The sequence below is a fragment of the Canis lupus genome, chromosome 37 (assembly GCF_048164855.1).
Source record: "Canis lupus baileyi chromosome 37, mCanLup2.hap1, whole genome shotgun sequence".
NCBI classification, from domain to species: Eukaryota; Metazoa; Chordata; class Mammalia; order Carnivora; family Canidae; genus Canis; species Canis lupus.
In genome coordinates, this window is record NC_132874.1 from 20,441,072 (window position 1) to 20,469,063 (window position 27,992).

Here is a 27,992-nt window from a genome sequence, read left to right on the forward strand (position 1 = left end):
GGGACGCAAGCACACCTAGCCCAGGTTTTTTGAATAAGCAAAGACATGACAACACAGAAAGGCAGCTCCCTCCAAACCCTATGTAGGCAAACAAATGTTCAACTTCAGACACCCATCATTGGTCCTACAAACATGGCCCTGATAGGGATGGTCAGTAGGAAGTATCAGCTGCGAGGAGGACACCAAGCCCCTCCATCCAGACTCCAGCATGGCTGTCTCCATGGGGCTTCCTCAGCTGATGAGGTTGGATGTTGTAAGTGCCCGATTTGATGTAACTCTGTCTTTTTCTCCTTTGCTGCTTACTATTGCCCTCATCTCTGCATAGATTTCCCTTTTCTTCCTTCTGCTTCTGTTAGGTTTTTATAGTATCAATAAAGTGTTTTTCCCCTTTGAAAGTGAGAGTAGGGCTGCTGTGAATCTTTTCTTCAAAACACGTCCATGATGCACTGAGGAAAAACCGTACAATCCATGGTAAATGTGCCCTGTGGACCTATGATTGTATCAATGACATAAGTGTCACATCTCCCTTTGATCACTGAAATATGCTGCTTGTAATTGTCTTACAACATAGCCAGTTACTTATTTCTTCAAATGCAAGGAAAGTTGGATGGAAGAGAAAATAAGCGCCCAAAAAATCTGAGATCTCAAGCCAGAGCTCACGCAAGCTTGCAGGCAGAACTCATATCCCTCGTGATGTCCAGAAACCCTCCAGCACTCAATTTACTTAAAAGTTGGGACGCCTGGCTGGCTCAGTCTGTGGAGCATGTGACTCTTGATCTCGGGGTTGTGAGTTCAAGCCCCATGTTGGCGGAGGAGCCTACTTAAAACTTAAAAAAAAAAGAGGTCCCAGGTTGGTTGTGACCCAGTAGACTAGAAGAAGTAAGACAAATACATACTAGATGAAGTCACCTTCCTTACAGCATTGAACATTCCAAGCATACAAAAATTTTAGTATTAGAATATTAAAATATGCTTCAACAGTCCTATTTTTAGGTGAAATGTGTTTCTGGAGTGATTCATAGAACAAAAGTCCGACTCTATGAAGACTATATGTGGACCAAACGTGCTCTGTTATCTTCATTGTTCAGACATGATCAGAGTCACTGGGGACACCATCAGATGATCAAGAGAAGATGGAGAGAAGTATAATATAGCCCACACTATATATGTCTTTATTAGGACATGTCGAATGTATGGATCAGCAAAATGCAAAGCAGCCAAAAGAGAGATGCCTGTGTCTTCCGTGGAATCAAGTCAACTTTAGAAAAGAGAACCAAGATGATAATTCTTAACTTTTGAATAAGTGGATGTCAGGATAAAAATCTCCTGTGTAGATATAGCTGTTATTAGTTATCACATCAGATACAAATCCATTTTCAACGCTAAAAAATTAATAGCTTCCTAAGTGTAGGTGGGAAGGTTATTTACAAGTGATATAAAATTCAGAAGCCAAATGTGAAGATATGGACAAAATTGAGTATTTGAAAATTGTAAACTTCCCCATAGCAGAAGACATCATAGACAAAGTTAAAAAAGAAAATAATATATATGGGGAAATATTTAAAATATGAACAGAGAAGACAAAACTTATATCCAAAGTGCATTTGCCTTAATGAAGAAGACCAGGTCTACTGGGCTTTCCTGGAGAATACGGTCAGGTGGTAGGGCCTTTGGTCTCATGTAATAAATTCCTTCTAATACACACACCTCCTTGAGCCCTCTGATTCTTTATTTGCTGCTCTGCCAAGGCAGTTCTGGTATCTCAACCCAATCAATTAGGCCGGTATTATGTGTAAGTTTCACAAAGCCACCCCAGTGCCTGTCAGCACTGGCTCTGGGACTCCTTGCTAGGATCTTAAATCCCTAGCCCCAGGAGTCCCATGGCAGTAAAGTCACCCTCATCAACTTTATATTCCACCCTCCCTGTTCACCACTTTCAATATCTACTTCCACCTGTGTATTGCCAGTTCACACTGTTACATATTTTTCATGTCTTATGATTCCTTAGGTGTGTATATTTTTTGTCCTGGAGTAGGAATGATATCCCCTACTGAGGTTATTCTGCACCCTGACCCTAGTTGATTGTTCCAAAGGCAGTGAAGTGAAGAAAGTCTACAGGTTGAGAATAATACCCCTGCCTTGGTTGAGGTTTTTACGGTCTCTAAGCTTTTCAAAGGGAGGCTACTCTCGTCTGCATGGGGAAGGGAAATGCTTCTGCTGACCTGGATGGTTCAGAGTAATTTCAAGTTAAATATTATTGGGCTCATCTACCTAAATGTCTCATCTCAGTATCAAGGCACCCCTCTTTCCCTATCAAGGTCCTAACTGTCACATAGGAGATGGTTCAAGCCTCTGCATTCACTCTGGTAGCTCTGACCCTTAAAATTAAATTCTGGGCCTCATTTTCAACACATACTGAAATAAGGCTGCTGAACATAAGGTTCTCTTTAAATAGTCAGCTGTTCAGTGCAGTAGCCACTAGCCACAAGTACCTAATGAGGACTTGAAATGTGGCTCTTCCAAGCTGAGATATGATAGCAGTGTAAAATACATACTTGATTTTGAAAACGTACTACAAAAAATGTAAAGTAGCATATGTTATATTTATTACAGGTTGAAATTACAATATTTTGGATATATTGGGTTAAAGAAAATATATTACTGAAATTAATTTCACCTGTTTCTATTTTTTAATTTGTGGCTACTAAAAGATGTAAAATTACATATGTGGTTTGCATTACGTTTCCGTGGGATAGCACAGCTTTAAATGCTTTTGTGGGGGCTCTCAGGCTTTCACAGTGAGCCTTGAGTTCAGAATGAGCTAACAACAGAGCATATTGTTTTCACTAGAATTTCAAAGTTGCACAAAAGTCAGTCAATTTCAATTTTTATTTTTCAAAATGCATAGAACTTTATAGCACAAGAAGTAAGCCTGAATGTGTACAAATTTTTTTAAAAATTATTTAGGAAGTTGAGGAATCCAAGATAGAATGCAGAATATGACAAAAGAGCCTAACTGTATGATCAATCTATGAAATAACCTCACTGAAGGGAATGGTGAGATAAGATGTTGACCTCAGCAACTTTGAATGGAGTAGAGTCTGTAAGACTCACAGTAACAGGAACTATACACAAGCACTGTACTCAGGGTGATAAAATTGTTTCCCATGGGAGTACAGGTTGACAATTCTGAGACACTATATGTGTATACTAGGACTCAACAATTAAGTAAATAGATTAGAGATGGTGGGAGCCATGATTCTCACTGTTGGAGAGGGAAGTTATTGAGAAGCAAGGGGAAGAGGTCAAAATGATCTATATAAGGGATTAAAGTTGGAGACATTAGTATGAACTCACATTTGACTTAATATAGACACAGATGGTTACATAGCGGAATATTTATAGATCTGTGAATATACACATGTATTTTAGATGTATCTCCTTGCTAAATCAGGTTAAAGAGAGCCCAGAAGCATTAACACCTCAGTAGCAACAAGCACATCTAGTACTCAGATCTTGGTTTCTAATACAATTCTCCAATAAAAGAACCAGAGCTCCTTGAAGAAATAGCTGATTCTAGGACTGAGGTAGAAAAAAGATAAGAGAAGCCTGTAGCATTTATGTGCCAGAAAGCAAAGAAGTGCTCCAATAAAAGAAAAAGGCCAATAATTATGAAGTATGGTAAAGGAACACAGGACCAAAATGAAAGAGTTCATAGTAGCCAAAACTGGCTACTATGAAGTTGAGTGATAAAATAAATAATGTTAAATAAAATAGTATCAATTAAATAAGTATTAATTAATTAAATATCAAAAATTAAATAAAATTTAATATATTATTTAATTTAATAAATTTTTTAAAAGTTAAAAAATAAAATATAAATAAAACTGTGAAATCATAAATGAAATATCAATGAGCCCACACTGAGGTAAAAAAGAATAATTGAATAAGGAAATAAATGAAGGAGAAGAGACAAATATCCCATGCAGAAAAACTACAAATAATTTATGTGGATACTCTCAAGGAGGTTGAGCATAGCCCACACTCCTCAAGCATGGGCTATGTATACTGGCTTCTTGCCAAAGAGGACAGTAGGAAAGGAGAACAAAAAAAAGTCATTTTATAGTGGAGAAACCTAGAAAGCACTACCTTAGTCAGGTGATCAAGGTTAACATAAACAGTGGTTAAGTCATTGTCTTAGTCAGTTCAGGCTGCCATAACAAAATACTGTAGACGAGTGGCTAAAACAACAGATATTTGTTTCTCAAAGTTTTGGTTATTGGAAAGTCCAAGGTCAAGATTCTAGAAAGGTAGAGTTCATTCTGAGGCCTTTTCTCTTACCTTGTAGGTGTCTACCTTCTTACTGAGTGCTCACATGACCTCCTGCTTATGCACACTTGAGGAGAAAGAGTAAGATCTCTGATATCTCTTTTTATTAAGGCACTAATCCTATCATGAGGGCCTCTCCCTCTTGACCTCATCCACCCCAAATTCTTTTCTAAAGGTCCCATCTCCAAATGCTAACACACTAGAGCTTTGACATATGAATTTGAGGGGGACTAAACATTCGGTTCATTTCAGCCATGTTGATAGTGTATCTTTGATATGATGTGATAAGAATGGCACTTTACAACCCCAGGTCTTATCCTTAAAACCTTTTCACTACAGACTAGTCATGAGGAAAATATAAGACAAATCTCAATTGAAGAACAGTATATAAATTACCTGACCAGTACTCCCCAAAACTGTCAAGATCATCAAAAACAAAGAGGGACAACTGGGTGGCTCAGTTGTTTGAGTGTCTAGCTCTTGTTTTCAGTTCAGATCATGGTCTCAGGATCACGGTCTTAGGGTTGTGGGATTGAGCCCCACACTGAGCTCTGTGCTCAGCTCAGAGTCTGCCTGTCCTTCTCCCTCTGCTACTTCCCCTACTTGCTCTCTCTCTATATATCTCTAAAATAAATAAATAAAATCTTAAAAACAAAGAGTCTGAGAAACAGCCATAGCCATGAGGATCCAAAGAGATATGACAACTAAATGTAATGTCGTATCCTGGATGGATTCTGGAACAGCAATGAAAATGAGGTAAAAACAAAGAAAATCTGAATAAAGTATGAACTTAAGTAATTATAACAAATACACCATATTTATATAGGAAGTTAACAATAGGAGAAACCAAGTGTAGGATGTATGGATACTTCCTATATTACCTTTGCAATTTTTCTGTAAATCTGTTCAAAACTAAAACTTTTCTTAAAGTTAAATTTTATTAAAAAGAAGACTCTTCGGGATGCCTGGGTGTCTCAGTGGTTGGGCATCTGTCTTCAGTTCAGTGTGTGATCCTGGGATCTAGGGTCAAATTCATCATAGGGTTCCCTATGGGGAGCCTGCTTCTCCCTCTCCCTCTGCCTGTGTCTCTGCCTCTCTCTCTCTCTCATAAATAAATAAATCTTAAAAAAAAAAAAAGAAGAAGACTCTTCTAGACATTCTTCCACAGTAGTCTTCAAGAATAATAATTGAAATTAAAACTTACTGTATAAGTTTAAAACAGTATAGATACAGATAAAGAGAGAATTTATGAAATGGAAAATAGAAGAAAATATGTAAAATGACAAATGGTAAAACAAAAGGAGGGAAAATATGAAAGGGGAGAAGACATTTAGAAGATACATGGAGGTCTAATGTATGTGTACTTTGGGAAAAAAAGCAATAAGTGAGGAGATACTAGCATTGAAACACAGATTCAAGAAGTCCTAAGGAGCCCAAGCAGAACAAACTATCTAAAAATTCATCCACTGCATTCATGCACTGAAATGCATCCTGATAAAAATTCAAAAAGCAAATATAAATAAAAAATGGCTAAAGCAGGTGGCACATAAACACTAATTGTGTTCAAAAGAACAACAATTAGGAATGATGACTTCTCAACAGAAACAACAAAAGTCAGCAGATAATGAGGTATTTGTAACATTCTGAAAGAAACTGACAAGCTAAAATTGTATACCAGAGGAAAATATCTTTCAAGAATAAAAGTGAAATAAAGCCACTTTCAGACAAACAAGCTGAAATAATTTGTCATTTGAAATTTGCACCAAACAAAAATGATACCAGCTAGAAGGTCTGAGATGCAGAAAGGAATGAAGAACAATGAAAATGGTAAATATGTGGATAAATATATAGACAAATATGAAAAAATGCTGGATGTACAAAGCAATAATAATGTCTGATTAAATTTTAAACATAATGAAAATTATGATGCACAGAAATGCTGCTACATAAGTTGAGATAGGCAACAACTGAGTTGAAGTTTCAAAAAAATTTTTAATCAAAGAACAGCACAATATATATGAGACTTGGATAAATCTAACATGCATAGGGTAATTTCTAGGGGATCTAGAACCATAATAAATAGCATATAATTTTCAAGATAATAAAGGGAGGAAATGAGATAATGAAACATAATCCATCCAAAAGAAGACAATAGAGGAGATAAAAAGAAACATAGCACACATGAGATAATTAGAAAATATATAAGGAGATAGTAGATTTAAATCCAAATGGTAGTTAGACTAAATGTAAATTAACTAAATGCTCCAATTCAAAGGTAAAGATTTCCAGACTGGACTTCTTTAAAGGATGTGTTGTTTACCAGAAAACTCTGAAATAGAAGGATATGGGGTGCCTGAGTTGCTCAGATGGTTAGGCATCTGCCTTCACCTTGGGTTATGATCTCAGGATCCTGGGATTGAGCCCTGCTCAGGCTCCTTGCTCAGTGGGGAGTCTGCTTTTCTCTCTCCTCCTGCCCTTCCACTCTGCTCATGTAATCTCTCTCACTCTCTTTCAAATAAATAAATAAAATCTTTAAAAAAAGGTGGAAACTTAACAATCACAGAAGGTTCAAATTACTAAGAAGATATTTAAAAATCAAATTTGTAGGCATCTAGTAGCATAGTCCTCTACAAAGCAAACATTGGCTGAATTAAAAGAAAAAATAGACAAACTAAAAATCATCACTATTTTCAACACCTCTCCTGGTAACTCTTAAAATGAATACATAAAAAGTCTATATGGATATGAAATATTTGAGTAGCACAATAAAAAAAGCTTAGCCCAATGGACATTTATAAAACATTGAAACCAAAAATTATAGAATATATATGTATATATTTCTCAAATTTCTCAAAGAACGACTGAAATCATGCTGTATAGTCTCTAACTGTATTGCAGTTCAGCTAAAAATTAATACTCAAAAAGTAACCAGAATATCCCAGTCCTAAGAAGATGCTGAACAAGCAAGGCTGTTAGCCCCCAGCCCCAAGGTCAGCCTTGAGGAAATCAGAGAGAAAACTCTGAGAAAACTTGACGTGACGGGTTGTTCTGAATGTGTGGTGATTGAATGGTGGCTGTGGCCAGTGGACCAGAAATCCCAATACGGCTGAGGAAAATGAAATTGGAAAGGAGCTATTGACATTCTAGTCTTGCTTCTCCCTTGCTCTTCCTAAAGAAACAAATATATCTTCCCTCTTACCTCTTGTGACTCTTACTTCTGGTCCAAGTGTCCACTAGAGCCAAGCAAAGGTAGTACAGAACCCTATCTTAATGAGGAGCTGGAAAAAGAGATTAGGACTAATGAAGGATATTCGTTTTCCCATCCTTCCACTTCCAAATCCCCAAGGCTAGTAAATTAAAATCCAAAAACAATTTCTCTAATATCCAGATAATAAGAGTTCTAAAAAGAGGGAAATAGTTTAAAGGAGAAAGGAAAATGGAGATAAAGTTCCTGGAATTAAAAAATTAGGAAAGAAAGATTCTGGCTGGAAAAGGCCACAGGATGCCAGCAAAGAACAGTAAGGAAAATGCTCAATTAAACATATTTTAGTGAAATTTGAGAATAGCAGGGACAAAGAAAAAAAATCCTAAAGTGTAAGTAGATTACAGTGGTTTATCTACAAATAAACAAACATAAGGTAGATAGATGCTAGATTTTCCAACAGCAATACTGAATACCAGTAGAGAGTGGAGTTACATTTTTAAAGTATTTAAGGAAAAGCCTCATTGTCTTTCAAATACAAAAAAAATAAACATCCTGAAATATACAAAGTTTCAAAAGATGGCACTAAGATGCATAGTGGAAGTCTTGGATGAATAATTTAAATAAAGGAAAAATCACTTAAATAATGCTCCAAACATAGATAAATTAAAGGTGATTAAATACCTTACTTGAGTTATTTTCAAGATTTTATTTCTTTATTTCAGAGAGAGAGAGCACAAGCAGGGGAAGAAGGGGCAGAGGCAGAGAATTTCAAGCAGATTCCTCATTGAGCACACATAAGGCTCAACCTCACAACCCTGAGATCGCGGCCTGAGCTAAAACCAAGAGTCGAAAGTTCAAGCGACTGAGCCACCCTTTAATTGTGTTATTTTAAAACAAACAAAAACAAAAGCTAAGGCTAAAGTAAAATAAAATAATACATCCATTGTAATAAAAACTAAAATTAATTAATTAATTAATAATAAAAATAAAAAATAAAAACTTAAAATTCCATATTTTAAAAGTCTATATAATATCTAAATGTAAAACTGCAAAATTCTTAGAGCATAACAGAAATTCTTTGTGACTAGGGTTCAGTGAAGAGTTCTTGGACATAATCCTAAAACCATTATCCATAAGAGAAAGAAAAATGGATAAATTGTATTTCATGAAAATTAAAAAACTTTTGTTTTGCAAGACTGTGTTCAGAGGATAAAAATAAAAGCCACCAACTGGAAGAAAATGTTTGCAAATCATAAATTCATATCCAAAGAAAATTCATATGCAAAGAAATCTTTAAACTCAACAGTAAGAAAACAAACAATCCAATGAGAAAATGGGAAAATGGCTTCAACAGACACTTCATCAAATAAGAAACAGGGATGGCAAAGAAACATTTAACAACATATTCACCATCACCAGGCATTTGAATAATGCAAATGAAAACCTGATGACATAACACTACACATCTATTAGAACAGCTAAAATTAACGTACTGATGACACCAAAAGTTGGTGAGGTTGCAAAGAAACAGGATCTGTCACACACGCCAATGAAAATGTAAAATAGTCTGGCCATTTGAAGTCAGTCTGACCATGTCTTTCAAAATCAGACACAGAGGAGTATCTGGGTGGCTCAGTCAGTTGAGCACCCCACTCCTGATTTTTGCTCATGTCCTGTCTTAGGGCAAGACATGTGAGAGAGGAGCCCACATGGTGCTCTGAGCTGAGTTCGGAGTCTGCTGGAGGTTCTTTCTCTCCCTCTCCTTCTGTCACTCCCTCTGCTCACATGTGAGCATGCATGTGCTAAATAAATTAATTAATTAATTAATTAAATCTTAACAAAAAATTCAGATACAGACATGCTATACAATCCAGCAATCACATGCTTGGGCATTTACTCTAGAGAAATGAATGTTTATCCTTACATGAAAATCTATACAAAAATGTTCATACCAGGGTGTTATTCTGTATTCTGTATGTTGGCAAATTGAACACCAATAAAAAATAAATTTATTATTTAAAAAAAATGTTCATACTAGCTTTATTTGTAATAAGATTCCAAAAACTGGAAACAACCCAAATGTCCTTCAATATGTGAAAAGTTAAACAAATTTTGGTACCTCCATAGGTACTAATGGAATACTATTCAGCAATTTTTAAAAAATGAGCTATTGGTACAACCACTTAGATGGCTCTTAAGAGGATTATACTGAATGAAAAAAAGCCAATCTGTTTATATAACATTCTGGAAATAGGAAAATCATAGAAATGGAAAACAGATAAGTGACTGCCAAAAAAGTTAGGGAAGAGGACAGGGATGTGACAAAAAAAAAAAAAAAAAAAAACAATGGCAGCCCAAGATTCCTTTGTGGTGACAGAGCTACATCTGAATTGTGGTCATGGTGATATACAAATCTGTACATATCCTAATCATAGATTATACACACACACACACAAACACACACACATATATATATATATATATACAAAAGAATGAGTGCATATAAAAACACTGAAATCTGAGTAAGATCTTTAGCTAGTTTTATCATGTCAATTAATATTCTGGTTTTGATATTGTGCTATGATTATGTCACCCTCAGGGGAAACTGGGTGAGAGTATGAGAACTCTCTGTACTATTTCTGCAACTTCTTGTGAGTAAAATATTTCAAAAATAAAGTGTATTTCTAAAAGCCTATATAGTATCAATATAATAGGGTTAGGAGTAAGAGGAAACCAAGGGATAGGAGAATGAACAAAATTTCTTGTTTTATTTGGGAGAATATGTCTATGTCAATTCAAAATATTAAAGAAATAATTAAAAAGAAATGTAACTTGAAAATGAGATACACTGAAATATAAAAATAGTAAAACAAGTCTAAAGATATCACTAATTACAACTAAAGTAGATGGATTAAATACATCAGTTAAAAGATAACTACTGTCAAATTGGGCTTTCAGAAAATCTATTTATATGGTAATTACAAGAGAAACTCCTAAATACCAGAGGGGAGGGGAGTGGAGAGATCAGTTAAATAGGTGATGGGGATTAAGCAGTGCACTTGTACTGATGAGCACTGGGTGACATATGAAATGTTGAATCACTATATTGTATATCTGAAAATAATTATAATCCTGTATGTTAACTAACTGGAATTCAAATAAAAACTTAAAAATCCAAAAACAAGAGACAGAGAAATATTCCTATAGCAAAAGGACAAGCCAAGGTTAAAATAAGACATGAAGAAAACAAGACATAACAGGTTTCTAAAAACAAAATCTGGACTAATTATATTGACATCACATAAAATAGACTTTAAGCAAAAGGATTATTAGATATGGAGGGGATAGTTATAAAGAAGGACCTGAGGAGCCCGAGGTAAGGCACAGGCCCATGGCCGGAGGAAGAAAATGAGGACCTGGGCACGGGTGGGGAAGCAAGGGGTACTGGAGCCATGCACCGATAGGGCTCCAAGATGAGAATGCCGGGCAGGGAACAGCAGTGGGGGACCAGCCGGGACATGAGGCAGTGAGTGGCACAGGGAGGGCGAAGGAGACAGCCAGTATGGTTAAGATCGCTTAGGCTGAACAAAGAAGTGAATGTTTGGGCAACTAAACAACATGCTGAGGATAATGTGAGTTAAGACTCTCAGTATATTTACACATATGTGAAATGGTGTCCTGTTGGTGTAATGAGATTAAAACTCACCAGCAACACCTTCCTGACCCCCCTACTTCATAGAAACGGTAGGTAACCTTATCTTTTAGAGGAAAACAACAGGAAGAGTTCCAGTCCACCTAGACCATTTTGAGCTCAACCACCATCTCCTGCCCACACGGATGGGCCATGGAGTGTCTGACAGTTATATCTCATTATAATGTTAAGATCCCTGACCCAGGAAGACACACCTCACCATCATGACATACAAGGCATGATTAGGAAACACGCCTAATCATGTACGGACTCGCAACCTTATGCCCACTTCTACATGCAATGACAAAGCTCCCTTTTCTGAATATTTATCCTAGCGCTAAATGAAAGAAACCCACTCACACCCCCACCCCCAACTAGGGAGTCATGGCTTTGGAAGTTATTCTTCATGATCTTCTTACTCATTATAAAATATCTTTGGAGGGGCAGGTCTAGCTGTTGTCACCCAGCTGAAACTCACCAAGGAGGGAACTCACCTTAGTTCAGTTACATAGGGAAAGGGGGGAGGATAGAAAGATTCTTATACTATTGGACTGATCTTAGAAGTATCGATATAAATTCATAGTTTAATACCATAGTTTTATAATATGTCTGTACAGACCATACAGATACAGGGGCAGCCCTGGTGGCTCAGCGGTTTAGCGCCGCCTTCAGCCCAGGGCCTGATCTTGAAGACCCAGGATCGAGTCCCACGTTGGGCTCCCTGCATGGAGCCTGCTTCTCCCTCTCGCCTGTGTCTCTGTCTCTTCTCTCTCTCTCTCTCTCTCTCTCTCTCATGAATAAATAATAAAATCTTAAAAAAAAAAGAACTTTAAAAAAAATCTTTAAAAAAAACCATACAGATACAGAAATAGAGATGTGTGCGTGTGGATATGTGTGTGTGTGTGTGTGTGTATATATATACAGACATACATTTCCCACTTCTATCTTCTAAGGAAGGTAGAAGCAACCACACACTAGCAGCAACAAGTACTACCAGAGCTTGGTTTTGAGACTTAAAAAAGCAGAGCTTTTGGAAAAATGACTAATTCCAGGGCTGGGTCAGGACATGATGAGCCCAGAATATCTTTTTGTGTCAGAAAGTAAGAATTCTCTCAGTGAATGATTACGGTACATTGAAAAGACACAAAATTAGCTTGAAACGGCTCCTACCAGCTAATCAGGGAACAATTTGGGCATTAAAATAAGAAGGGTTTCTAGCACAAAAAAATAAAATAAAATAGGAATCCATAAGTTCATACCAATTTAAATGAATGAATGAAGAAAGAAGGGAAGGAGGGAAGGAAGGAAGGAAGGAAGGAAGGAAGGAAGGAAGGAAGGAAGGAAGTTAGTTCTTCCTTACAGTAAAATGCCAACTAAATTTAGAAGAAATGAAAAAGAGAATCACCACTCAGCAACCATCACGGAGGTGGATGATTTAGACAGGGGGGCCCATGGATGCTAAGGCTGTTGTGTGGAGGTATGATGAGGACTAGGAAATCAGCAAAGTCTCACAATACTTCCCTAACAAAATACTAATCAGTTACAACGGGAACATGGAAACGGTAAATTTCCGGGAGAGAAACCTGGCTGACATCAACGTGACCAAGTAATCCAGATTAACAGCAGCAGTGGTGGAATGGGCCAACATGCTGTCACTCCAAAGGAGGTGCTTTGATAAGAACACAACTTGTTTCTGAGGTAGTTCTACGGTGATTGTACAGTGCGCATGCAGTCATCAGAATCATGAGATTGACCATAGTGAGATCAGCCTATAATCTTTTTTTAAAATTTTTATTTATTTATGATAGTCACACAGAGAGAGAGAGAGAGAGAGGGAGAGACACAGGCAGAGGGAGAAGCAGGGTCCATGCACCGGGAGCCCGACATGGGACTGGATCCCGGGTCTCCAGGATCGCGCCCTGGGCCAAAGGCAGGCGCCAAACCGCTGCGCCACCCAGGGATCCCCTATAATCTTTAAAACCCTCAGGATGTGAAAGACATGGAGACACTGAGCCTTTTGAATGTTAAGCCAGTTTGCTTGAATTCCTGGAATAAATCACATATGATTTCTCACCTATGACACGCCTCTTTATGTATTTTGTCCATCTTTATTTTAGAGAGTACGTGTGTATGTGTACATAACAAACTTAAAAATTTGGTTTGAGAGTGGCTCAGGCTCAGGCAGGTAAGCCTGGACTCTTGGTTTTGGCTCAGGTCATGATCTCAGGGTCATGGGATGGAGTCCTGGGTGGGGCTCCAGGCTCAGCAGGGAGTCTGCTTGAGATTCTCTCCCTCTCCTTCTGCCCCTCTCTCCTCTCTAAAATAAATGAATTAAATAAATAAATAAATAAAATTTTTTTTAAAAGATTGCCTGCTCTTTCACTTAAAAAAAATTGATTTGAGGTCTTTAGTTCTTGACACTCATGTTTTGTGAGTTTATAATTTGCTCTTTTATTTTACTAAGGTGTTACTTTACAAATAAAAGTTTTTCATTTATTATGGTCAAATTTATCAATCTTTTCCGGTTCACGCTTTTTATGCTTATTTAGGCTTAAAAATATCTACATATTTCACTTAGGATCTTAAAGCTTGGTTTTCAACATGTAAATTCTCAATCCACCTGACGTAGATTTTTTTTTGTAAATAATTATTTTGAAATAACCGCACACTTAAAGGAAAACTGCCAGAGCAGTACAAAGAATTCCCATATCCCTTCCCCCGGTTTCCCCAGTTATTAACATTTTACTGTGTTTGTTCCATTGCTATTTATTTATCCACATTATTGCCATTCATTTTCAGAGGCTTTTGAGGACAAGGTGTCTCCCTAAACACTGCAGCATGCTCTCCCCTCTCAAAACAAAACAAAACAAAACAAAACAACAAAAAAAACCAAGGACATCCTTCTCTGTAATCAGCATTCAACTCTACAATCAGGTAATCAACATTGGTACAAACTAATGTCTAGCTCACAGACCATAATGAAATTTTGCTAACTGTTCAACAATTCTCTGGCCTTTTCAGTTTACGATCCTATCTAGAAATAAAGGTTGCATTTAGTTGGTATGTCTGTTCTGGCTGTTTCAACGTGAGTGGGAACCATATAAATGTTCACTGTGGGATAAATCAATGGCTTGGGTATTTTTGTTTCATTCATTGATCAGGATCTATGTGTATATTTCATAGTAGCAGTGTTAATTTTTTAATGAAACATTTAGTTTTAAATACAAAGCTAATCACATCACTATTTGCAAACATAATATTTGCTTCCAGAATCCAAATTTCTGCATAAATCCTTTCTCAGTCAGCCATGTACATAAAGTCCAGAAGTTTAAACTAATTTTGAAGCAGTGATTAAAGAGTGAAAAATCACCTTACCAAGTAGCTGATGCCAGGAGAGATCCAAACCTCCCACTATGGATTTATATTGGAATCCCTACTAACATATTGCTATGAAAAATTCATCCTCTTAATGTATATGGTCACTTAAATATGGTATAGTTGTCCTCATTCTAAATAAAAGAGCCATATACATTCATATTTTGACCAAAGGTTTTAGATGAAGGTGTTAAAAAACAAAATTCAACTCAATAAATTTGAAGATCTAATTGGCTTTATTAAGCAATTCATGAACCAGGTAGCATTCCATCTAGCAAGTTGACAGACGCTCTGAGTTGTATAAAACTGAACGTTTTTATAGGAAGGAGAGTGGGGCAAGAAGTTATTAGCAAAAGAAAAGAAAAGGTTGTTTCCGGTAAGGTCTCTTTCCTTTGGTGGGGGGCAAGTAAGAGGCTTTATCATGCAGATTATCTCACCTTTGGTGATAAGATGCGGGGAAGGATGGAGAGGGTCCCAGTGACAGATTAGCTAATTGTTGCCGACCAGAAAATTCCAGATTGATTTGCTTAAAATTCCACTCCTTAGAGGGATTGAAATTGCAATTAACTCTTGGTTTGCTGTCCTTGGGCCTGCGGTTTTCTTTTTAACAAAGGTATAAAAAACGACAGACTAAAATTTATGATTAAATCCATTTTAATATAGCAGAGGATTTTAATTTCTGACCAAAAAGCCAGAAGTAGAATTTTCCAGTGGCCCTGACAACTGCTCTGGCAGATAATTTCCAAGAGATTTTTTTTTTTTTTTAATGGCTGCTTCTGGAAAGTCCACTTAATGATGGACTGGTGGAGAGAGATGGGGAATGGACTGGCGTGGTGCTTGGCCCTGTTGCCAATGCCAGAACAAGGTGGAGCGCAGGCTCTGGTCCCCACGAGGTGCTCACGTGTATGTGGAACATATGCACGCCCGCTTGCTGAGATGGTGGCAGCAGCAAACCTGAACTGAGGGAGGAAGTTGATGCCAACCAGGGTTAAAATTAAACATGGTCTCGTTCTGGCAGTTTTAGGAATAAAAAGTTTTGCATATTTATGCCTTAATTATGCAGACCTACTTTCAGGGGTACCTTTGGCTCCAGTTGATAGGCAGACCTGGACAGCGCCAAGGGCTTTCCGCTTCCCCCCCCCCCATCCTTAACTGTTTGTTTCTTTAGCATTAAGCAAAATTGCTTATCCAAAGGAAATATGCCCTTTGCAAGAAGTTGGCCTACAACAAGCACTCTTGCATGGACTTTGTTTTGTGGGGTTCCACATCCCCACTCCCCATCGACGGTATTCTAGAAAATCTCAGGTTCACAAAATGCCAAAGATGAAAATCGTCCTGGAGGTCATCTCCTAGTTCCATCTGCGTTTTTCACATCAGGAAACTGACACCCAGAGACGTGTGGGTACCAATCACGGTCATGCCAACACTGCCAACATGAGGCCCAGAACCTGGGCTTCCCAGCTCTCCCTGCTCTCTCGCCTCAAATATGCTGTGGGATGGACTTTTCGAATCAAAGGGGGAAAAAGGAGGAAATGTCATCCAATGCCACTTTCAACCATTGATACTGCCCTCCAATAGCGTGCCTTGGCAACCATGGTTTCACTACCCTTTAACTAAGGAACTAGAAAGAACCAACCTCGCAGAGGGCCCTCGCTGCAGAACGACCTGAAATCTTAAAAGAATTTTCAAAAAGCAAAAAACATCGTGTTAGCATCTCCTCTCAGCCTTACGTGCGGGACTAACTGTGCTCTCTCACTTCTTCACTTTGCAAAGCGACTCCACGCCAGCGAGGGAGGCAGGGGCGCCAGGGGAGGGAGAGGCCCGCGGGGGTGCCCGTGTGTGTGTGTGGGGGGCGCCCTCGGAGACCCTCCCGGGGAGCCCCAGTAGGGCGGCTGTGCGCACGCGCGCCCGCACCCCGCGGTCTCTCCTCCCACACCCCCACCGCCCCGAGGTCGGGATGACGGCGGATGAACCCCAGGGCATCCTCAGAAAACGAGCTTTTGGAAGATCCGAAGTGGGTGGGTGCGCAGGAGGGAGGCAAGGAGGTTAAGAGCAAAAATCTGACACCGACCCCAGCTGGGTCTTTGCAGAAGTCTCAGCTCCGAGCAGGCGGGGGAGCAGACGACCGGGCCCTGCAGGGCGCGCGGGACCCCGAGGGGCGGGGCGGGCCGTGGGCGGGGCCGTGGGCGGGGCTGTGGGCGGGGGGGCCGTGGGCGTGTCCGGGGCGGGGCCTGCCGCCGCTTCCTCGAGGCCCCGCCCCTCGGACCAACCTCCCGCCTTGCCATTGGAGGGTGTCGGGGGCGGGTCCGAGGGACACCCTCCTCTCGCCACCGGCCCCCGCCCCGCCCCCTGCCGGCCTACGCCGTCGGCCCTTCCAGGAGCCTCTGAGCACCGGGAAAGGGAACACCGGGGCTGCCACCGAGCTCCTGGACGCTGCAGAGGCGGGCCCCCAGCCACCCCACCCGCCGGCCGGTGACGTCACCGGGTGGAGCTCCGAGGCCCCGCCCCCGCCCCCGCCCCGGGGCCGCGCCCCCACTCGCAGCCTGCGGCTCCCGCGGGGCGCGGGGAAGCGGCCGCCCTGTGCAAAGTGCTGCAGTCAGTCCCCGCGCTCTCCACCGCACGTCCCACCCGTCCTTTTTTTTTTTTTTTTTTTTTTTTTGCCCCTTTCTCTGACTTTGACTCTCCAAATGTCTGAGAGAGTGTTGGGGACCCGAAGATGGGAGCGCAGATGGCACGCAGCCCCAAGAAGTCCATTTGATTCGATAGCTCCTTCACCCGTTTGCATTTCTACTGCCTATTTAATATCTTGCTATTTTTCGCGTGTAGTTTTTGAAAGATTGGTGGGGTGGGGGGGGTCGTTTTCTTTTTTTTTCTTTTTTTTTTTTTTTTTTTTTTGTTGTTCTGTTTTCTCTCTTCGGGGACTTAAAGTTGACCGTTGCCTTTTTTAGATAATTTAAAAACACAAAAACAACAACAACAACAAAAAAACGGATTTAGTCATCTTTTCGTGCAGAAGGGAAGGAAACCAAAGCCTGACGCCCTTTAGAAAGGAAAGTAGCCCTGTTTGTTGTTTGTTTGTTTGTTTTTTTCATTCTTAACGCAAGCTGTCGTGGTTAGCACCTTGCACGGAGCACACACGCAGCTGCAGCACTCGGTTGCAGAGTAGGCTGCGTCTACACAGGGTCTGTGCCCGCGCATCCAAAGACAGTGCAGGTGTATGTGGATGCGGGTGTGCGTACGTGATGTACGTGTGTGCGTGTGTGTACGTGTGTGTGGAGCTCAACAAATAACCCCAAGAGGCGCATCATGAATCCGAAAGAGCCCCGCATACTATCAAGGGCCTAGGAAATTTCCTAAAGCTCTGAGAGTTAGCGAATCTCTAGTATCCGGACAATCCTCTTTGCGGAGAGGCTCATTTCTCCGTGCTCTCCGGTCCCCCAGAACAGGTGCCGCTGTGTCTTGGGTCTCGCCCCCTGCGGCGTCAGAAGTGGCGAAATTCACGGAGGGCAAAAGAAAACGTGGATTTCGGGGGGGGGGAGGGCAAGCGCGCGGACCAAACCCCCGGGGCCTGGGCGTGTGCGCGCGCTCCCGTGCGCTGCGCTGCGAGCAGGCGGGCACGGGGGCGCTCGGCTGGCGGGCGTGCGCGGGTGTGTGCGTGAGTGTGTGCTCACGCGCCCTAGGCTGCGCCCAGAGCTCAGCCGAGGCTCTGGCGAGAAAGAGGGGAGGCAAGTGCAGGGGGGCAGGAGGCTGAGCGGGGGTGTGCAATTAATAGAGCTGCTTTAGCTGTTCCCCCTCTCCGAATCTGGCCCGTTTAAATCCCACTGCACCGTACGGAGAGGGGCTGGATTCTCCGTGGAGCCGATGGAGGAGGGGGAAGCAACTTGCAACAACCGAGTGGGCGCGCCAGGACTCCCCGGCTCCAGGCGGGGAGGGGAGAGGGAGCCCCCGTTCCGCGCAGGGAGGAGGCGGGGTTGGGGGCCCCCCCCGCGCGAGCAGCGAGGAGGCGGGGGGTGACCGCGGGGACCGGGAACTGGTCACCCCCGGGAGGCGAGAATTCGTTTGGACCGCACATTAATTGGAGATATCTGATTAATTCCAGCTCCTGATGACTATAAATGGCGATTCTCTACCAAGGTGTCTTTATTTAAAAAAAAAAAAATCATTCCGTGTCATCCCCCACGTCAGGCCTGCTCGTGGGCGTGAGGCTGTACTTCCTCCGCCCCCTCCTAATGGAGTGAACCATTCCCAGCTCTTCCCCCCTCTCTCTCCGAGCCTCTCTCTCTCTCTCTCTCTTTCTCTCTCTCTCTTCCTCGCTCCCTCTCTTTCTCTCCTCCCTCTGCCTTCCCCGTGCATAAAGTCTCCGTCGCTCTTGGAACTTGTTGGCAATGCCTATTTTTCAGCTTTCCCCCGCGTTCTCTAAACTAACTATTTAAAGGTCTGCGGTCGCAAATGGTTTGACTAAACGTAGGATGGGACTTAAGTTGAACGGCAGATATATTTCACTGATCCTCGCGGTGCAAATAGGTAAGTGGCCGCCGGGCCGGGCTTGCGGCTGGTGCAGGCGGCAGCCGGGCCGGCCCGCGGCGCCCAGGGGGACCGACTGGCCCGCGGCTGCTCCGGGGGTGCGGAGAAGCCGGCAAGCCCCCAAGGGTGGGGGCATCGGCTCTTAGGGACTCGTGCGTCCCGGGCTGGCTTTTCTTAAAAAAAAAAAAAAAAAAGGAGAGAGAGAGAGAGAGAGAGAGACTCCAAACGTTCGCCAGGAAATGTATGCAGCTGGCCGTTTTCAGGAGGGGGCTTTTCCCCTGGTTTTTGCACACCCCCCCCAAACCCCAAAGCGCACGTCCATTTTTGCTTCCCTTTCTCGGGGTAGACCAGATTTCCTGCGCTCTGGGGCAATGCATTGGCCCCTGCGATGCTGCAAGGTATTATTTTGAAGGGTCGAAAGGTGAATGCAGGAACAAGATGGCTAGGCAGCTAGAATGGAAAGTTTATGTGCAGAAAGCAAAGATATTTCGGGGCTCAGACTGCTGCATTTAGAACTTTGTCATTCACCCGCCCCCCCTACCCCCCATATTCTAGCTGCAGCGTTTGCACCGGGCACCGCAGACCCGGCTCAGGGGCAAAATGAGAATGATAGGGAACCTCAGACTACATCTTTTAATATGTTTATCATTGAGGAGGTTGAATATAGCCAAATAGACATGGATATAATTTTCTATGAATATTTGTCCTATGTGGAAAGCCACATAGGTATCCAAATTTTATATATAGGAAAGGGTTAAGAAGTGTTTGCAATATGTCACATGGGGGGGGTTGTTATTTTTGTTTGTTTGGGGTTAATTATGACCGATTTGTTTAGTCCCCATTTTCTGTTAAGGAATGTTGAGTCCTAGTTACACTGTTTTGGGGCTTTTAAAAGTTCACATTTTTTCCATCCAGAATGAGGAATTCGTGATGGAAGGAAGGCAGCACTAGAAACCCCACTTCTGCGATGCAGGTTGGAGCATTAATTAACCTGACCTAAAAGTGATAGTGAAGTAGATTATTAATAGAATGGACAAGAGAAAAAATAGAAACTCTTCAAACGGGTTTTCTGGAGACAGAGGGAATTGTTGCCTCCTATCATTTCAGGCTGTAGCATTCTTTACAGACAAACCCTTGCAGTATTTGGGTAGGAGGATGCTTTAAGGAATGGGGCAGCAGGAAATGCATAATATTTTCCCCAGGAGAAATGTGGAAGAAATAGGGTTTGGACTTATCTATACATTAAAATGGATTCTTTTGCAGTGGTCTTTAAATGTATTTGACATGATTTTGTGTATGCATATTTTTTTTTGCATGGGCATTATAGGGATTTTAGACTGTGTGCAGGATGTTGGTATTTTCCCTTAAATCTAAGAAGTGATTTGATATTTTGAATCTGGTTCTTTTGAATCTTTGACATCAGTGCAAAGAGATTCAATAAAATTTAAAGATTCTAATTGCAGCAAATTCCTTAAATGTGGGGAATAAGTGAATGGGGCATTTTGCAATTAGCCTGCAAATTTTTAGAGAGCAGGAGACAGCAGTTACCTTTAATATAGGGATTTTAATCGGAGCAGATTCGGGGCTCTGTTTCCTGGAGGGAAATAACCTTACTTAGGAGGGGTTAAAAAAAAAAAAAAAAAGAGCGATTGTGCATGCGGGATATGCTTGGAACACATTAACCTCGGCCGGCAAATGACCATTTGTTGGTTGTGGAATTGAAATGGAGCATGTTTGTTTCCGAATGTCTGCCCTTTCCCGTACCAGAGCCTCAATCTTTAATTCATGGCTGGGAGCTGTCCCAAATCATTGACATTTGGCAACAAAAGTGGGGGGTTGGGAAGGGACGGGGAGACGGAGAGGGTGGCGAACAGAAATGAAGACACGCGGGAGGAAGTTTGAAATGAATGAGAGGTTGAACGAATGAATGAACGGATGGAAAAGGCACAAGCCGCGGACACCAGGGAGGGCAGGAAAGGAGCCCAGGTCGCCCGCCTGAGCCCCGCGGAAGCCGAGCTCAGGGAGGACAGCGAGGGTCGCATGGGCTGTGTGACCTGCTCGGAGGCACGAGCCTCCAAACACGTCCCGCGCGCAAGCTACAGTCCTCCCACAGCCAACTAGAGACGAAGCAGTTATAGTTGCAAAAAAAAAAAAAAATTTTTTTCACGACTTCTTATTTTACACACGCACACACTCACACATGCGCGGTGTGGAGGGTCTTCTCCTCCAGCAGCTCCCGCAAAGAAACCGTGACGGGAGCGCTTCCCGCCCCCATCGGGCCCCGGGTCCCCCCTTTTAAAATACTGTCCGTGCATCTTAAAGGCTACTTTCTCGCCACTGAGTTTTAGGGGTGGAGATAAAGGGTAAGGTGAGACGGGACGCTGGGTGGGGGAGGGGAGGATGGACTGTATTTTCCTTGGTTCTGGGGCTGCAAAGCTGCATTTGTGGCATGCATTACAGAGGAGGACGTGTGGGATTCGTTTCGTTGTGACCGCATCCTAGTAGAACAAAGATTGGCTTATTCTATCTCAATGTTCTATTCTACGTTGCAGTTGCAAGGGCTTTTCATATTTGGGGGTGGGGGTGGGGTGGGGAGGGAGATTCGTGAAGGTTTACGTATCTGCTGGAGCCGAGGTCGAAGTTAACCTTAGTCCCTTCCCCAGAGCTTCCCGTTCCGGATTAGAAAGCGCAAGGCCCGCCTAGCTCTTCCTGCAGCAATTTGCAAACGCGGAGCTCCCGGAGGCTGCTGCAGGTTCGGTCACCTTCCCTCTCGGTCTGGTTGTGGCCCGGCTCTGGGGACCAGCGGCTGCGGGGTGGCGGGGGCAGCGAGGTGTCTAGCCCTCCTTGGAGACATTCACACACAGGCCGTGGTGACCAGAACACTGTCCAGGAGGGAGCGGGCGCTCGGGGTCCCGGGCATTGGAGGCCCCAACCCTCTGCTCCCCTGTAGCCCCAACGGCTCGGATCAGCGGTTCCTGCGCCCCTCCCGGCCCCCCGCCTGCGTTTGGCTGAGCGCCAGGGAGCGTTTAGTCTGTTGGGTTGGCCTTGGGATGGACAGAAATGGCCTTGGCAGCGGCAGTCCGGCGCCGTGGGGTTTGGCCGCCTGGAGGCCAGGAGCGAGGACTTCGGTGCGGCTGGGGTTACCTCCCTCCTCCCGCGCCCCTCCTCCCCGCGGTGGCGGCCGCTAACCCACCCCCCACCCCCTCCCCCTGCCTCACCCCCTGGAGGGAACCCGGAGCTGGAAGCGCAGAGCCCCGGGGCGACTGCCACCTGCGCCCTGCAGGGTTGGGGCCTGGAAAGAAAGCGTCCCACCCGCCGCAGGCCGTTTGGGGACTTTGGTTTCTCCGGGTGTGCGGGGAGCTGAGACGCGGACAGAGGATGTGGCCGTGAGGATACGGCCCCCCGCGGAGGTAACCCGGGGTCACCCGAGCAAACACAGCCGAGACTCCCCGCCCGGCCCGGACTACCCAGACCAACTCATCACCCCCCGCCCAGTCTCTGGACGCAGAGGCTGCTCTTTCTCCAGGAGGGGGGGGGGGGTAGGGGTGGAGGTGGGGAGGGCAATCCTACTCCGCGGGAGGCAATCAGCTTTATAATGAAACAACCCGCGTCGATGGCTGCTGCCGGCTTCCAGAGACTTTATTAATGTATTCAATTCAGCAGTGTTGGCTGAGCACCCACCAAGCCCCGGCCCGAGGCTTTCTGGCACGACGGGGCCTGCGGTCCAGCTGCGCGGCCGCAAGCTTTGCCGCCCCCGCACCCCTTCCGCGCCCCCGCACTCTGCTGTCGTTGCACCCACCCCCGTCACCTCCGAAATGCAAAGATTGCGCTGCGAGAGCCAGGACGGGCTTGCTGGGGAAGTGTTGGGAAACGAAGGAGGGAGTGAGGAGAAAGAGAGAAATAAAAGAGACGGGGGAGGTGAGAAGAGGGGGCGATGGAAACAGAAAAAGATGCTGAGCGAGATGCGGGAGGGAGCTGCAGGAAAGGGATGGACTCGCCTCCCCCTCCCGCACCCGCTCACCCGCGGACAGTCGTCACCCGACAGTAGTTGGAGGCGGGTCAGTGATCCTCGGGCCCCAGCTCTCATTCACCTCTAACCCTGGGGCCCCGCGCAGCGCTGCAGGGCAGGCAGGGTCGCGACGACGCTGCTGACCGGTGTCCCCTCCTCCCCGCAGCGTACCTGGTACAGGCCGTGAGAGCAGCGGGCAAGTGCGATGCGGTCTTTAAGGGCTTTTCGGACTGTTTGCTCAAGCTGGGCGACAGCATGGCCAACTACCCGCAGGGTCTGGACGACAAGACGAACATCAAGACCGTGTGCACGTAAGTGTCCTCTTTGGCCTGCTAGGTTTTTGTCTGGGGGGCGCTGCTGAGGTCAGAGAGGGCCGGCGGGCCTGCGCTCTGAAGTCCCCGCCAGCGCGAATCCGAGCCTGCTGGGCTTTGGGCTCTCGCCCTCCGGCTTTGGCCAGGGCCTGCACTGCCCAGGGGGATCCTGTGGCCTGAGCTGGGCAGAGGAAGATCCTCCCACGCGGGGGCCAGGCCCAGCCCTGCGCAGCCTCACCCGCACCCAGGCGCCGGCGCTCAACGCCTGGACCTGGAACCCGGAGCCAGGGGCCAGAGACAGCTGCTCCACTTCCTTGCTCGACTTGGAGGCAGTCTTCATTCTTTTTTTTTTTTTTTTTTCCTACGTGAACTAGTGGACTCCTGGGTGCTCTCCGAAGAACAGTTCGTTTGGGTTCAAGGAGCGTTTTAGGAAAATACTAGGTTTGCATAAAGGAAAAGTCACTCCCCTTGTTTTTTTGTCCATTTCCCCTGATAAAACCCCCTTCCACTACACACCAAGAACAATTGGGTGCAGGCAAGGGAACGCGGGTCCCTCTTTCTAAGAGAGAGGCTGAAAGAATATTTTGTTTTGTGCTAATGATTTGGCCCAAGAAAAGTTATGTCCTGGGCATCCGGTGACCATCCTGCTGGGCTTGTGGCAGATTGGAGGTTTAGGATAGCCACTCTCCTTGCCGCCCCCCGCCTTCCTCTCTGCTTCCACTTGGTATCCCCAGGCCAGTGCAGCTAAGGGCTAAGAAGGAGCTTATGGCCAGGTCCAGTGGCTTTTCCCAGAGCTTGGCTGGAAAGCACTGCTCCCACTGGCAAAGGAAGTAACTAGCTTAGAGCCCTACTGTAGTAGACTAATGACATTTTAGCTGCTACAGACCTTAGGAGTGCCTCCAGCTTCTGCAACACACACACATACACATGTTTTATTTTACTTTATTTTTCAAAAAGAGCTGTAATTCCCACCCCTCACCCAGGAATAGCCCTTACCAAAGAGCCAAGGAAGAGGTGTTCCTTGTTCCCCATACGTTGAAGAAATGATATTCTGCACCATCATTTCTTTACCATCATTTCTTTACAGTGAAGTCCTTGTTCTCGCCCTAAGTCCTGGGGAGGGAGTGTTGACTTGTTTAAATGATGAGTAAATAAATGGGGGTCGATTTTTCCAGACCCCGTCCTAAATACCCTGGTATCCACCAAAAGCTAGGGCAGCTAAGTAACTGGTACCTTCCTATCAGAAAAGGGACAAAAGGCTGGATCTGGATTGCACACCCACCTACTTTATTCCAAATGTCTGATGATAGGTAAGCCTCTCCAACACTCGACGAAAGGTTAGTTGTAGATCAGTCCAAATTTTCTATCATTTGTCAAAATTCAGTTATTCCAAGTTATTTTAATTAATTAATTTATTTATTTTTTAGCAGGACTTGGTCCTGGAGGACGGAAGTGAGGAGGACTCCTCCTCCCCGCTCCCCAAAAGCTGCAGGCCACTGCTGGGTCTGGGCTCCCACTTCATTAGTGCTCAACACTCTGCTGAAGAAAACCCCCCTCTCAGTTCCATATCTGCTCTTTTCCACTCTATTCCTCTTCCGGGAGGGTCCTGTCCCCATCTGGGCATGCCTAAAGGATGGAGAGAATTAGCTATCCTTTGGGAGGTGCAATGACTGCAGAGGGGTGTCCCTCCACCTCTTAGTGTCTCTAAATCTTGCTATTTATTATAAACTGAGGAACCCAGGAGCCCTGTGCTCAGGCTCCCCTCGTAAATTAGAGACTCGCAAAGGTGGTTAGAAACCAGCCGGAGCTCAAGGCATTGCAACAAGCATTTCTATCTTTGCTATCAGCCAGAAGATGGGGTGGGAGTGGAAACCAGGATAAATCAAACAGGGCGCTTGCCTTCAACGCTCTTACAGTCCAGGCTAGCGAGCAGCAGGGAGAGGTAAGAGAAAGCACCACGACACTGCGCGGAGGGCGTCGCTGGTGACCTGGCGCTGAAGGCCCGGGTGAAGGGAGCCAGCCCGGAGTTAGCTAGACGCACAGATCGACCCAGTGCCGAAAGGAGACAGCGCCCCGGGAATCGATCACGGGTTGGAATTATATTTAGTCTCGGGATCTATTTTGGGTTTTCGGAAGAAAGGGGGACAATAAAAAAGGACAGGTTGGTTGAAGGTTGTGGGGGCGGGGCTAGGAGCTGAGCCCAGGGTGGGAGGAAGAGGCTGAGGAGGAAGGCGCGGGGCTCCGGGCAGAGGCGGGGAGCGGGGGCCCTGGAAGGCTGGCAGCCCTTGGGCACCAACGCGGCACCCACCGGAGTCGCGGACCGGGGGGCAGCCTACTACACCGGGAAGGCCCTGGGGGGTGGGGTAGGGGCTTCCTGGGGTCTCAGCCCACGGAGGACCTTGGAGAGGGAGAAGAGGAGGGGCCGGGCGCACGGAGATTGGCCCGAGCAGGTGGTGGCTGCAGAGCTGACCCCAGGGCACCGACACTCACCGACCGACTCGGGGCGGGGACAGGCAGGCAGGAGTCTCCGGACCGACTGTGAGCCGGGGGGACTGTGCAGAGCAAGGCCAGGGCCACGGAGGGCCGCAGAGGAGGGGGGAGAGGAGGAGGAAGGGGAAGTGAGGAGCCGAACAGAGGAAAACCGAGGGGAGGGAAAAGGAGGAAGACAAAGAAGGGAAGGGGAAAGGATGAACGGGAAACAAAAGGAAGGGAGGAGGGAGAGTGCGGCCGAAGGCGAGGGGGTACCGCAGCGGGGAGGGGGGGTGGCACACGGAAGGGACCAGGGGGAGGAGATCTGAGAAGCCAGGCGGGGAGGGCCGCGCTCTGAGCAAGTAACCCATCTTGCAAGCTAAGAGGCATTAATGGGCGGCAGCTTGCAAGGCTTAGCACTGTTTTCCTAGCTTTCCCCGAGGAGGACGAGCAATCTGTTTGCGCAGGCCGAGGTGCCAGCGCGGCGCAGCGGGTGCGGCCCGGCTCCCGGCTGCTGGGTCCCCGCCGGGAAAGGGAGACCAGACGCCGCCGGGGCGGCCTCTGCCCTCGGAGGGTGGCTTGCAGTGTGGGCCGAGGTGTGGGGAGAGCCGCGCTAGGTCGCGGCGGTGGAGGGGAGGTGGGAGGTGGCGCCCGGAGGGGTTTGCAGAGGCCGCGAGGTGGGGGGAGGCGCGGGGGCGCAGGGGGCGCAGGGGCGCAGGCCCGGGTCCTCCCCGCGCCCCCAAAGTCAACCTGCTTCCGTTTTGTTCTATTCCTCGCCAGATACTGGGAGGATTTCCACAGCTGCACGGTCACAGCCCTTACGGATTGCCAGGAAGGGGCGAAAGATATGTGGGATAAACTGAGAAAAGAATCCAAAAACCTCAACATCCAAGGCAGCTTATTCGAACTCTGCGGCAGCGGCAACGGGGCGGCGGGGTCCCTGCTCCCGGCGCTCCCTCTGCTCCTGGTGTCTCTCTCGGCAGCTTTAGCGACTTGGCTTTCCTTCTGAGCGCGGGGCCGGCTCCCCCCGTGCGCCCACCCACTCACTCCATGCTCCCGGAAATCGAGAGGAAGATCCATTCGTTCTTTGGGGACGTTGTGATTCTCTGTGATGCTGAAAACACTCATATAGGATTGTGGGAAATCCTGATTCTCCTTTTTGATTTCGTTGGGTTCCTTGTGTTTCATTTGCCAAATGTTACCAATCAGTGAGCAAGCAAGCACAGCCAAAATCGGACCTCAGCTTTAGTCCGTCTTCACTCAAAAATAAGAAAACGGCAAACCCACCCCCATTTTTTTTTAATTTTAATTTTAATCTTTTTTTTTTTTTTTTTTTGGCACAAGAATCTCAGGAACGGCCCTGGGCCACCTACTATATTAATCATGTGAATACATGACAAATGATGGGCTCCTCCTAATAAGAAAGAGAGGAGAGGAGAAGGCCAGGGGAATGAATTCAAGAGAGATGTCCACGAGGGAAGCATATGGTGAATAACTCACGCTCACGTCTTTCTTCCACAGTATCTTGTTTTGATCATTTCCACTGCACATTTCTCCTCGAGGAAAGTGAAAGGACAGATTGTTGGCTTTGTGGTTTAAGGATAGGAGGGAGAGAGGGAAGGGATTGAGGAAATCTCGGGTGTCTAGGTAAAGGCTTCCAGAAGAATCGCTGCTAAAGTCACTGAGAGGTTAAGCTTTACCTGCTGTTGTCGATACATCTTTCCAAGTCCACTGCCTTTATTTCCCCTCTTCTTTTAGCTGTTACACATACAGTAATACCTGAATATCCAACGGTATAGATCACAAGGGGGGGGGGATGTTAAATGTTAATCTAAAATATAGTTAAAAAAAGATTTTGACATAAAAGAGCCTTGATTTTAAAAAAAAAGAGAGAGAGATGTAATTTAAAAAGTTTATTATAAATTAAATTCAGCAAAAAAAAAGATTTGCTACAAAGTATAGAGAAGTATAAAATAAAAGTTATTGTTTGAAATGGGGGTGTCGTTTTGTTTCCTGCCCCAAGCCTGCTTTCTTGGCCCAGTTGCCCCCTGGTTGATTACCTGTAGGGACCCAGGATGC

General features: G+C 45.0%; 1 protein-coding gene and 1 long non-coding RNA gene across 2 annotated transcripts; one reads left to right on the forward strand and one right to left on the reverse strand.

Annotated features, from left to right (window-relative positions):
- The first annotated feature begins 18,830 nt into the window (after positions 1-18,830).
- Positions 18,831-27,906, forward strand: NRN1 (neuritin 1). Its single transcript, XM_072813603.1, has 3 exons — positions 18,831-19,124; positions 23,300-23,444; positions 26,694-27,906. The coding sequence occupies exons 1-3, from the start codon at positions 19,070-19,072 to the stop codon at positions 26,920-26,922; spliced, it is 429 nt and encodes a 142-aa protein (XP_072669704.1). The 5' UTR covers positions 18,831-19,069; the 3' UTR covers positions 26,923-27,906.
- On the reverse strand, positions 24,839-26,466 carry LOC140625954 (uncharacterized). Its single transcript, XR_012025213.1, has 2 exons — positions 25,935-26,466; positions 24,839-25,070 (listed from the first exon to the last, which is right to left on the reverse strand). It is a non-coding gene; the product is annotated as an uncharacterized lncRNA (long non-coding RNA).
- Positions 27,907-27,992: the final 86 nt, after the last annotated feature.

Excerpts from the sequence above, each read along its gene's own strand:
- NRN1 (XM_072813603.1), top strand. The coding sequence starts at position 19,070 with ATGGGACTTAAGTTGAACGGCAGATATATTTCACTGATCCTCGCGGTG. Across the intron at positions 19,125-23,299 it reads GATCCTCGCGGTGCAAATAG|CGTACCTGGTACAGGCCGTG; the intron begins GTAAGTGGCCGC and ends TCCTCCCCGCAG. Across the intron at positions 23,445-26,693 it reads AACATCAAGACCGTGTGCAC|ATACTGGGAGGATTTCCACA; the intron begins GTAAGTGTCCTC and ends ATTCCTCGCCAG.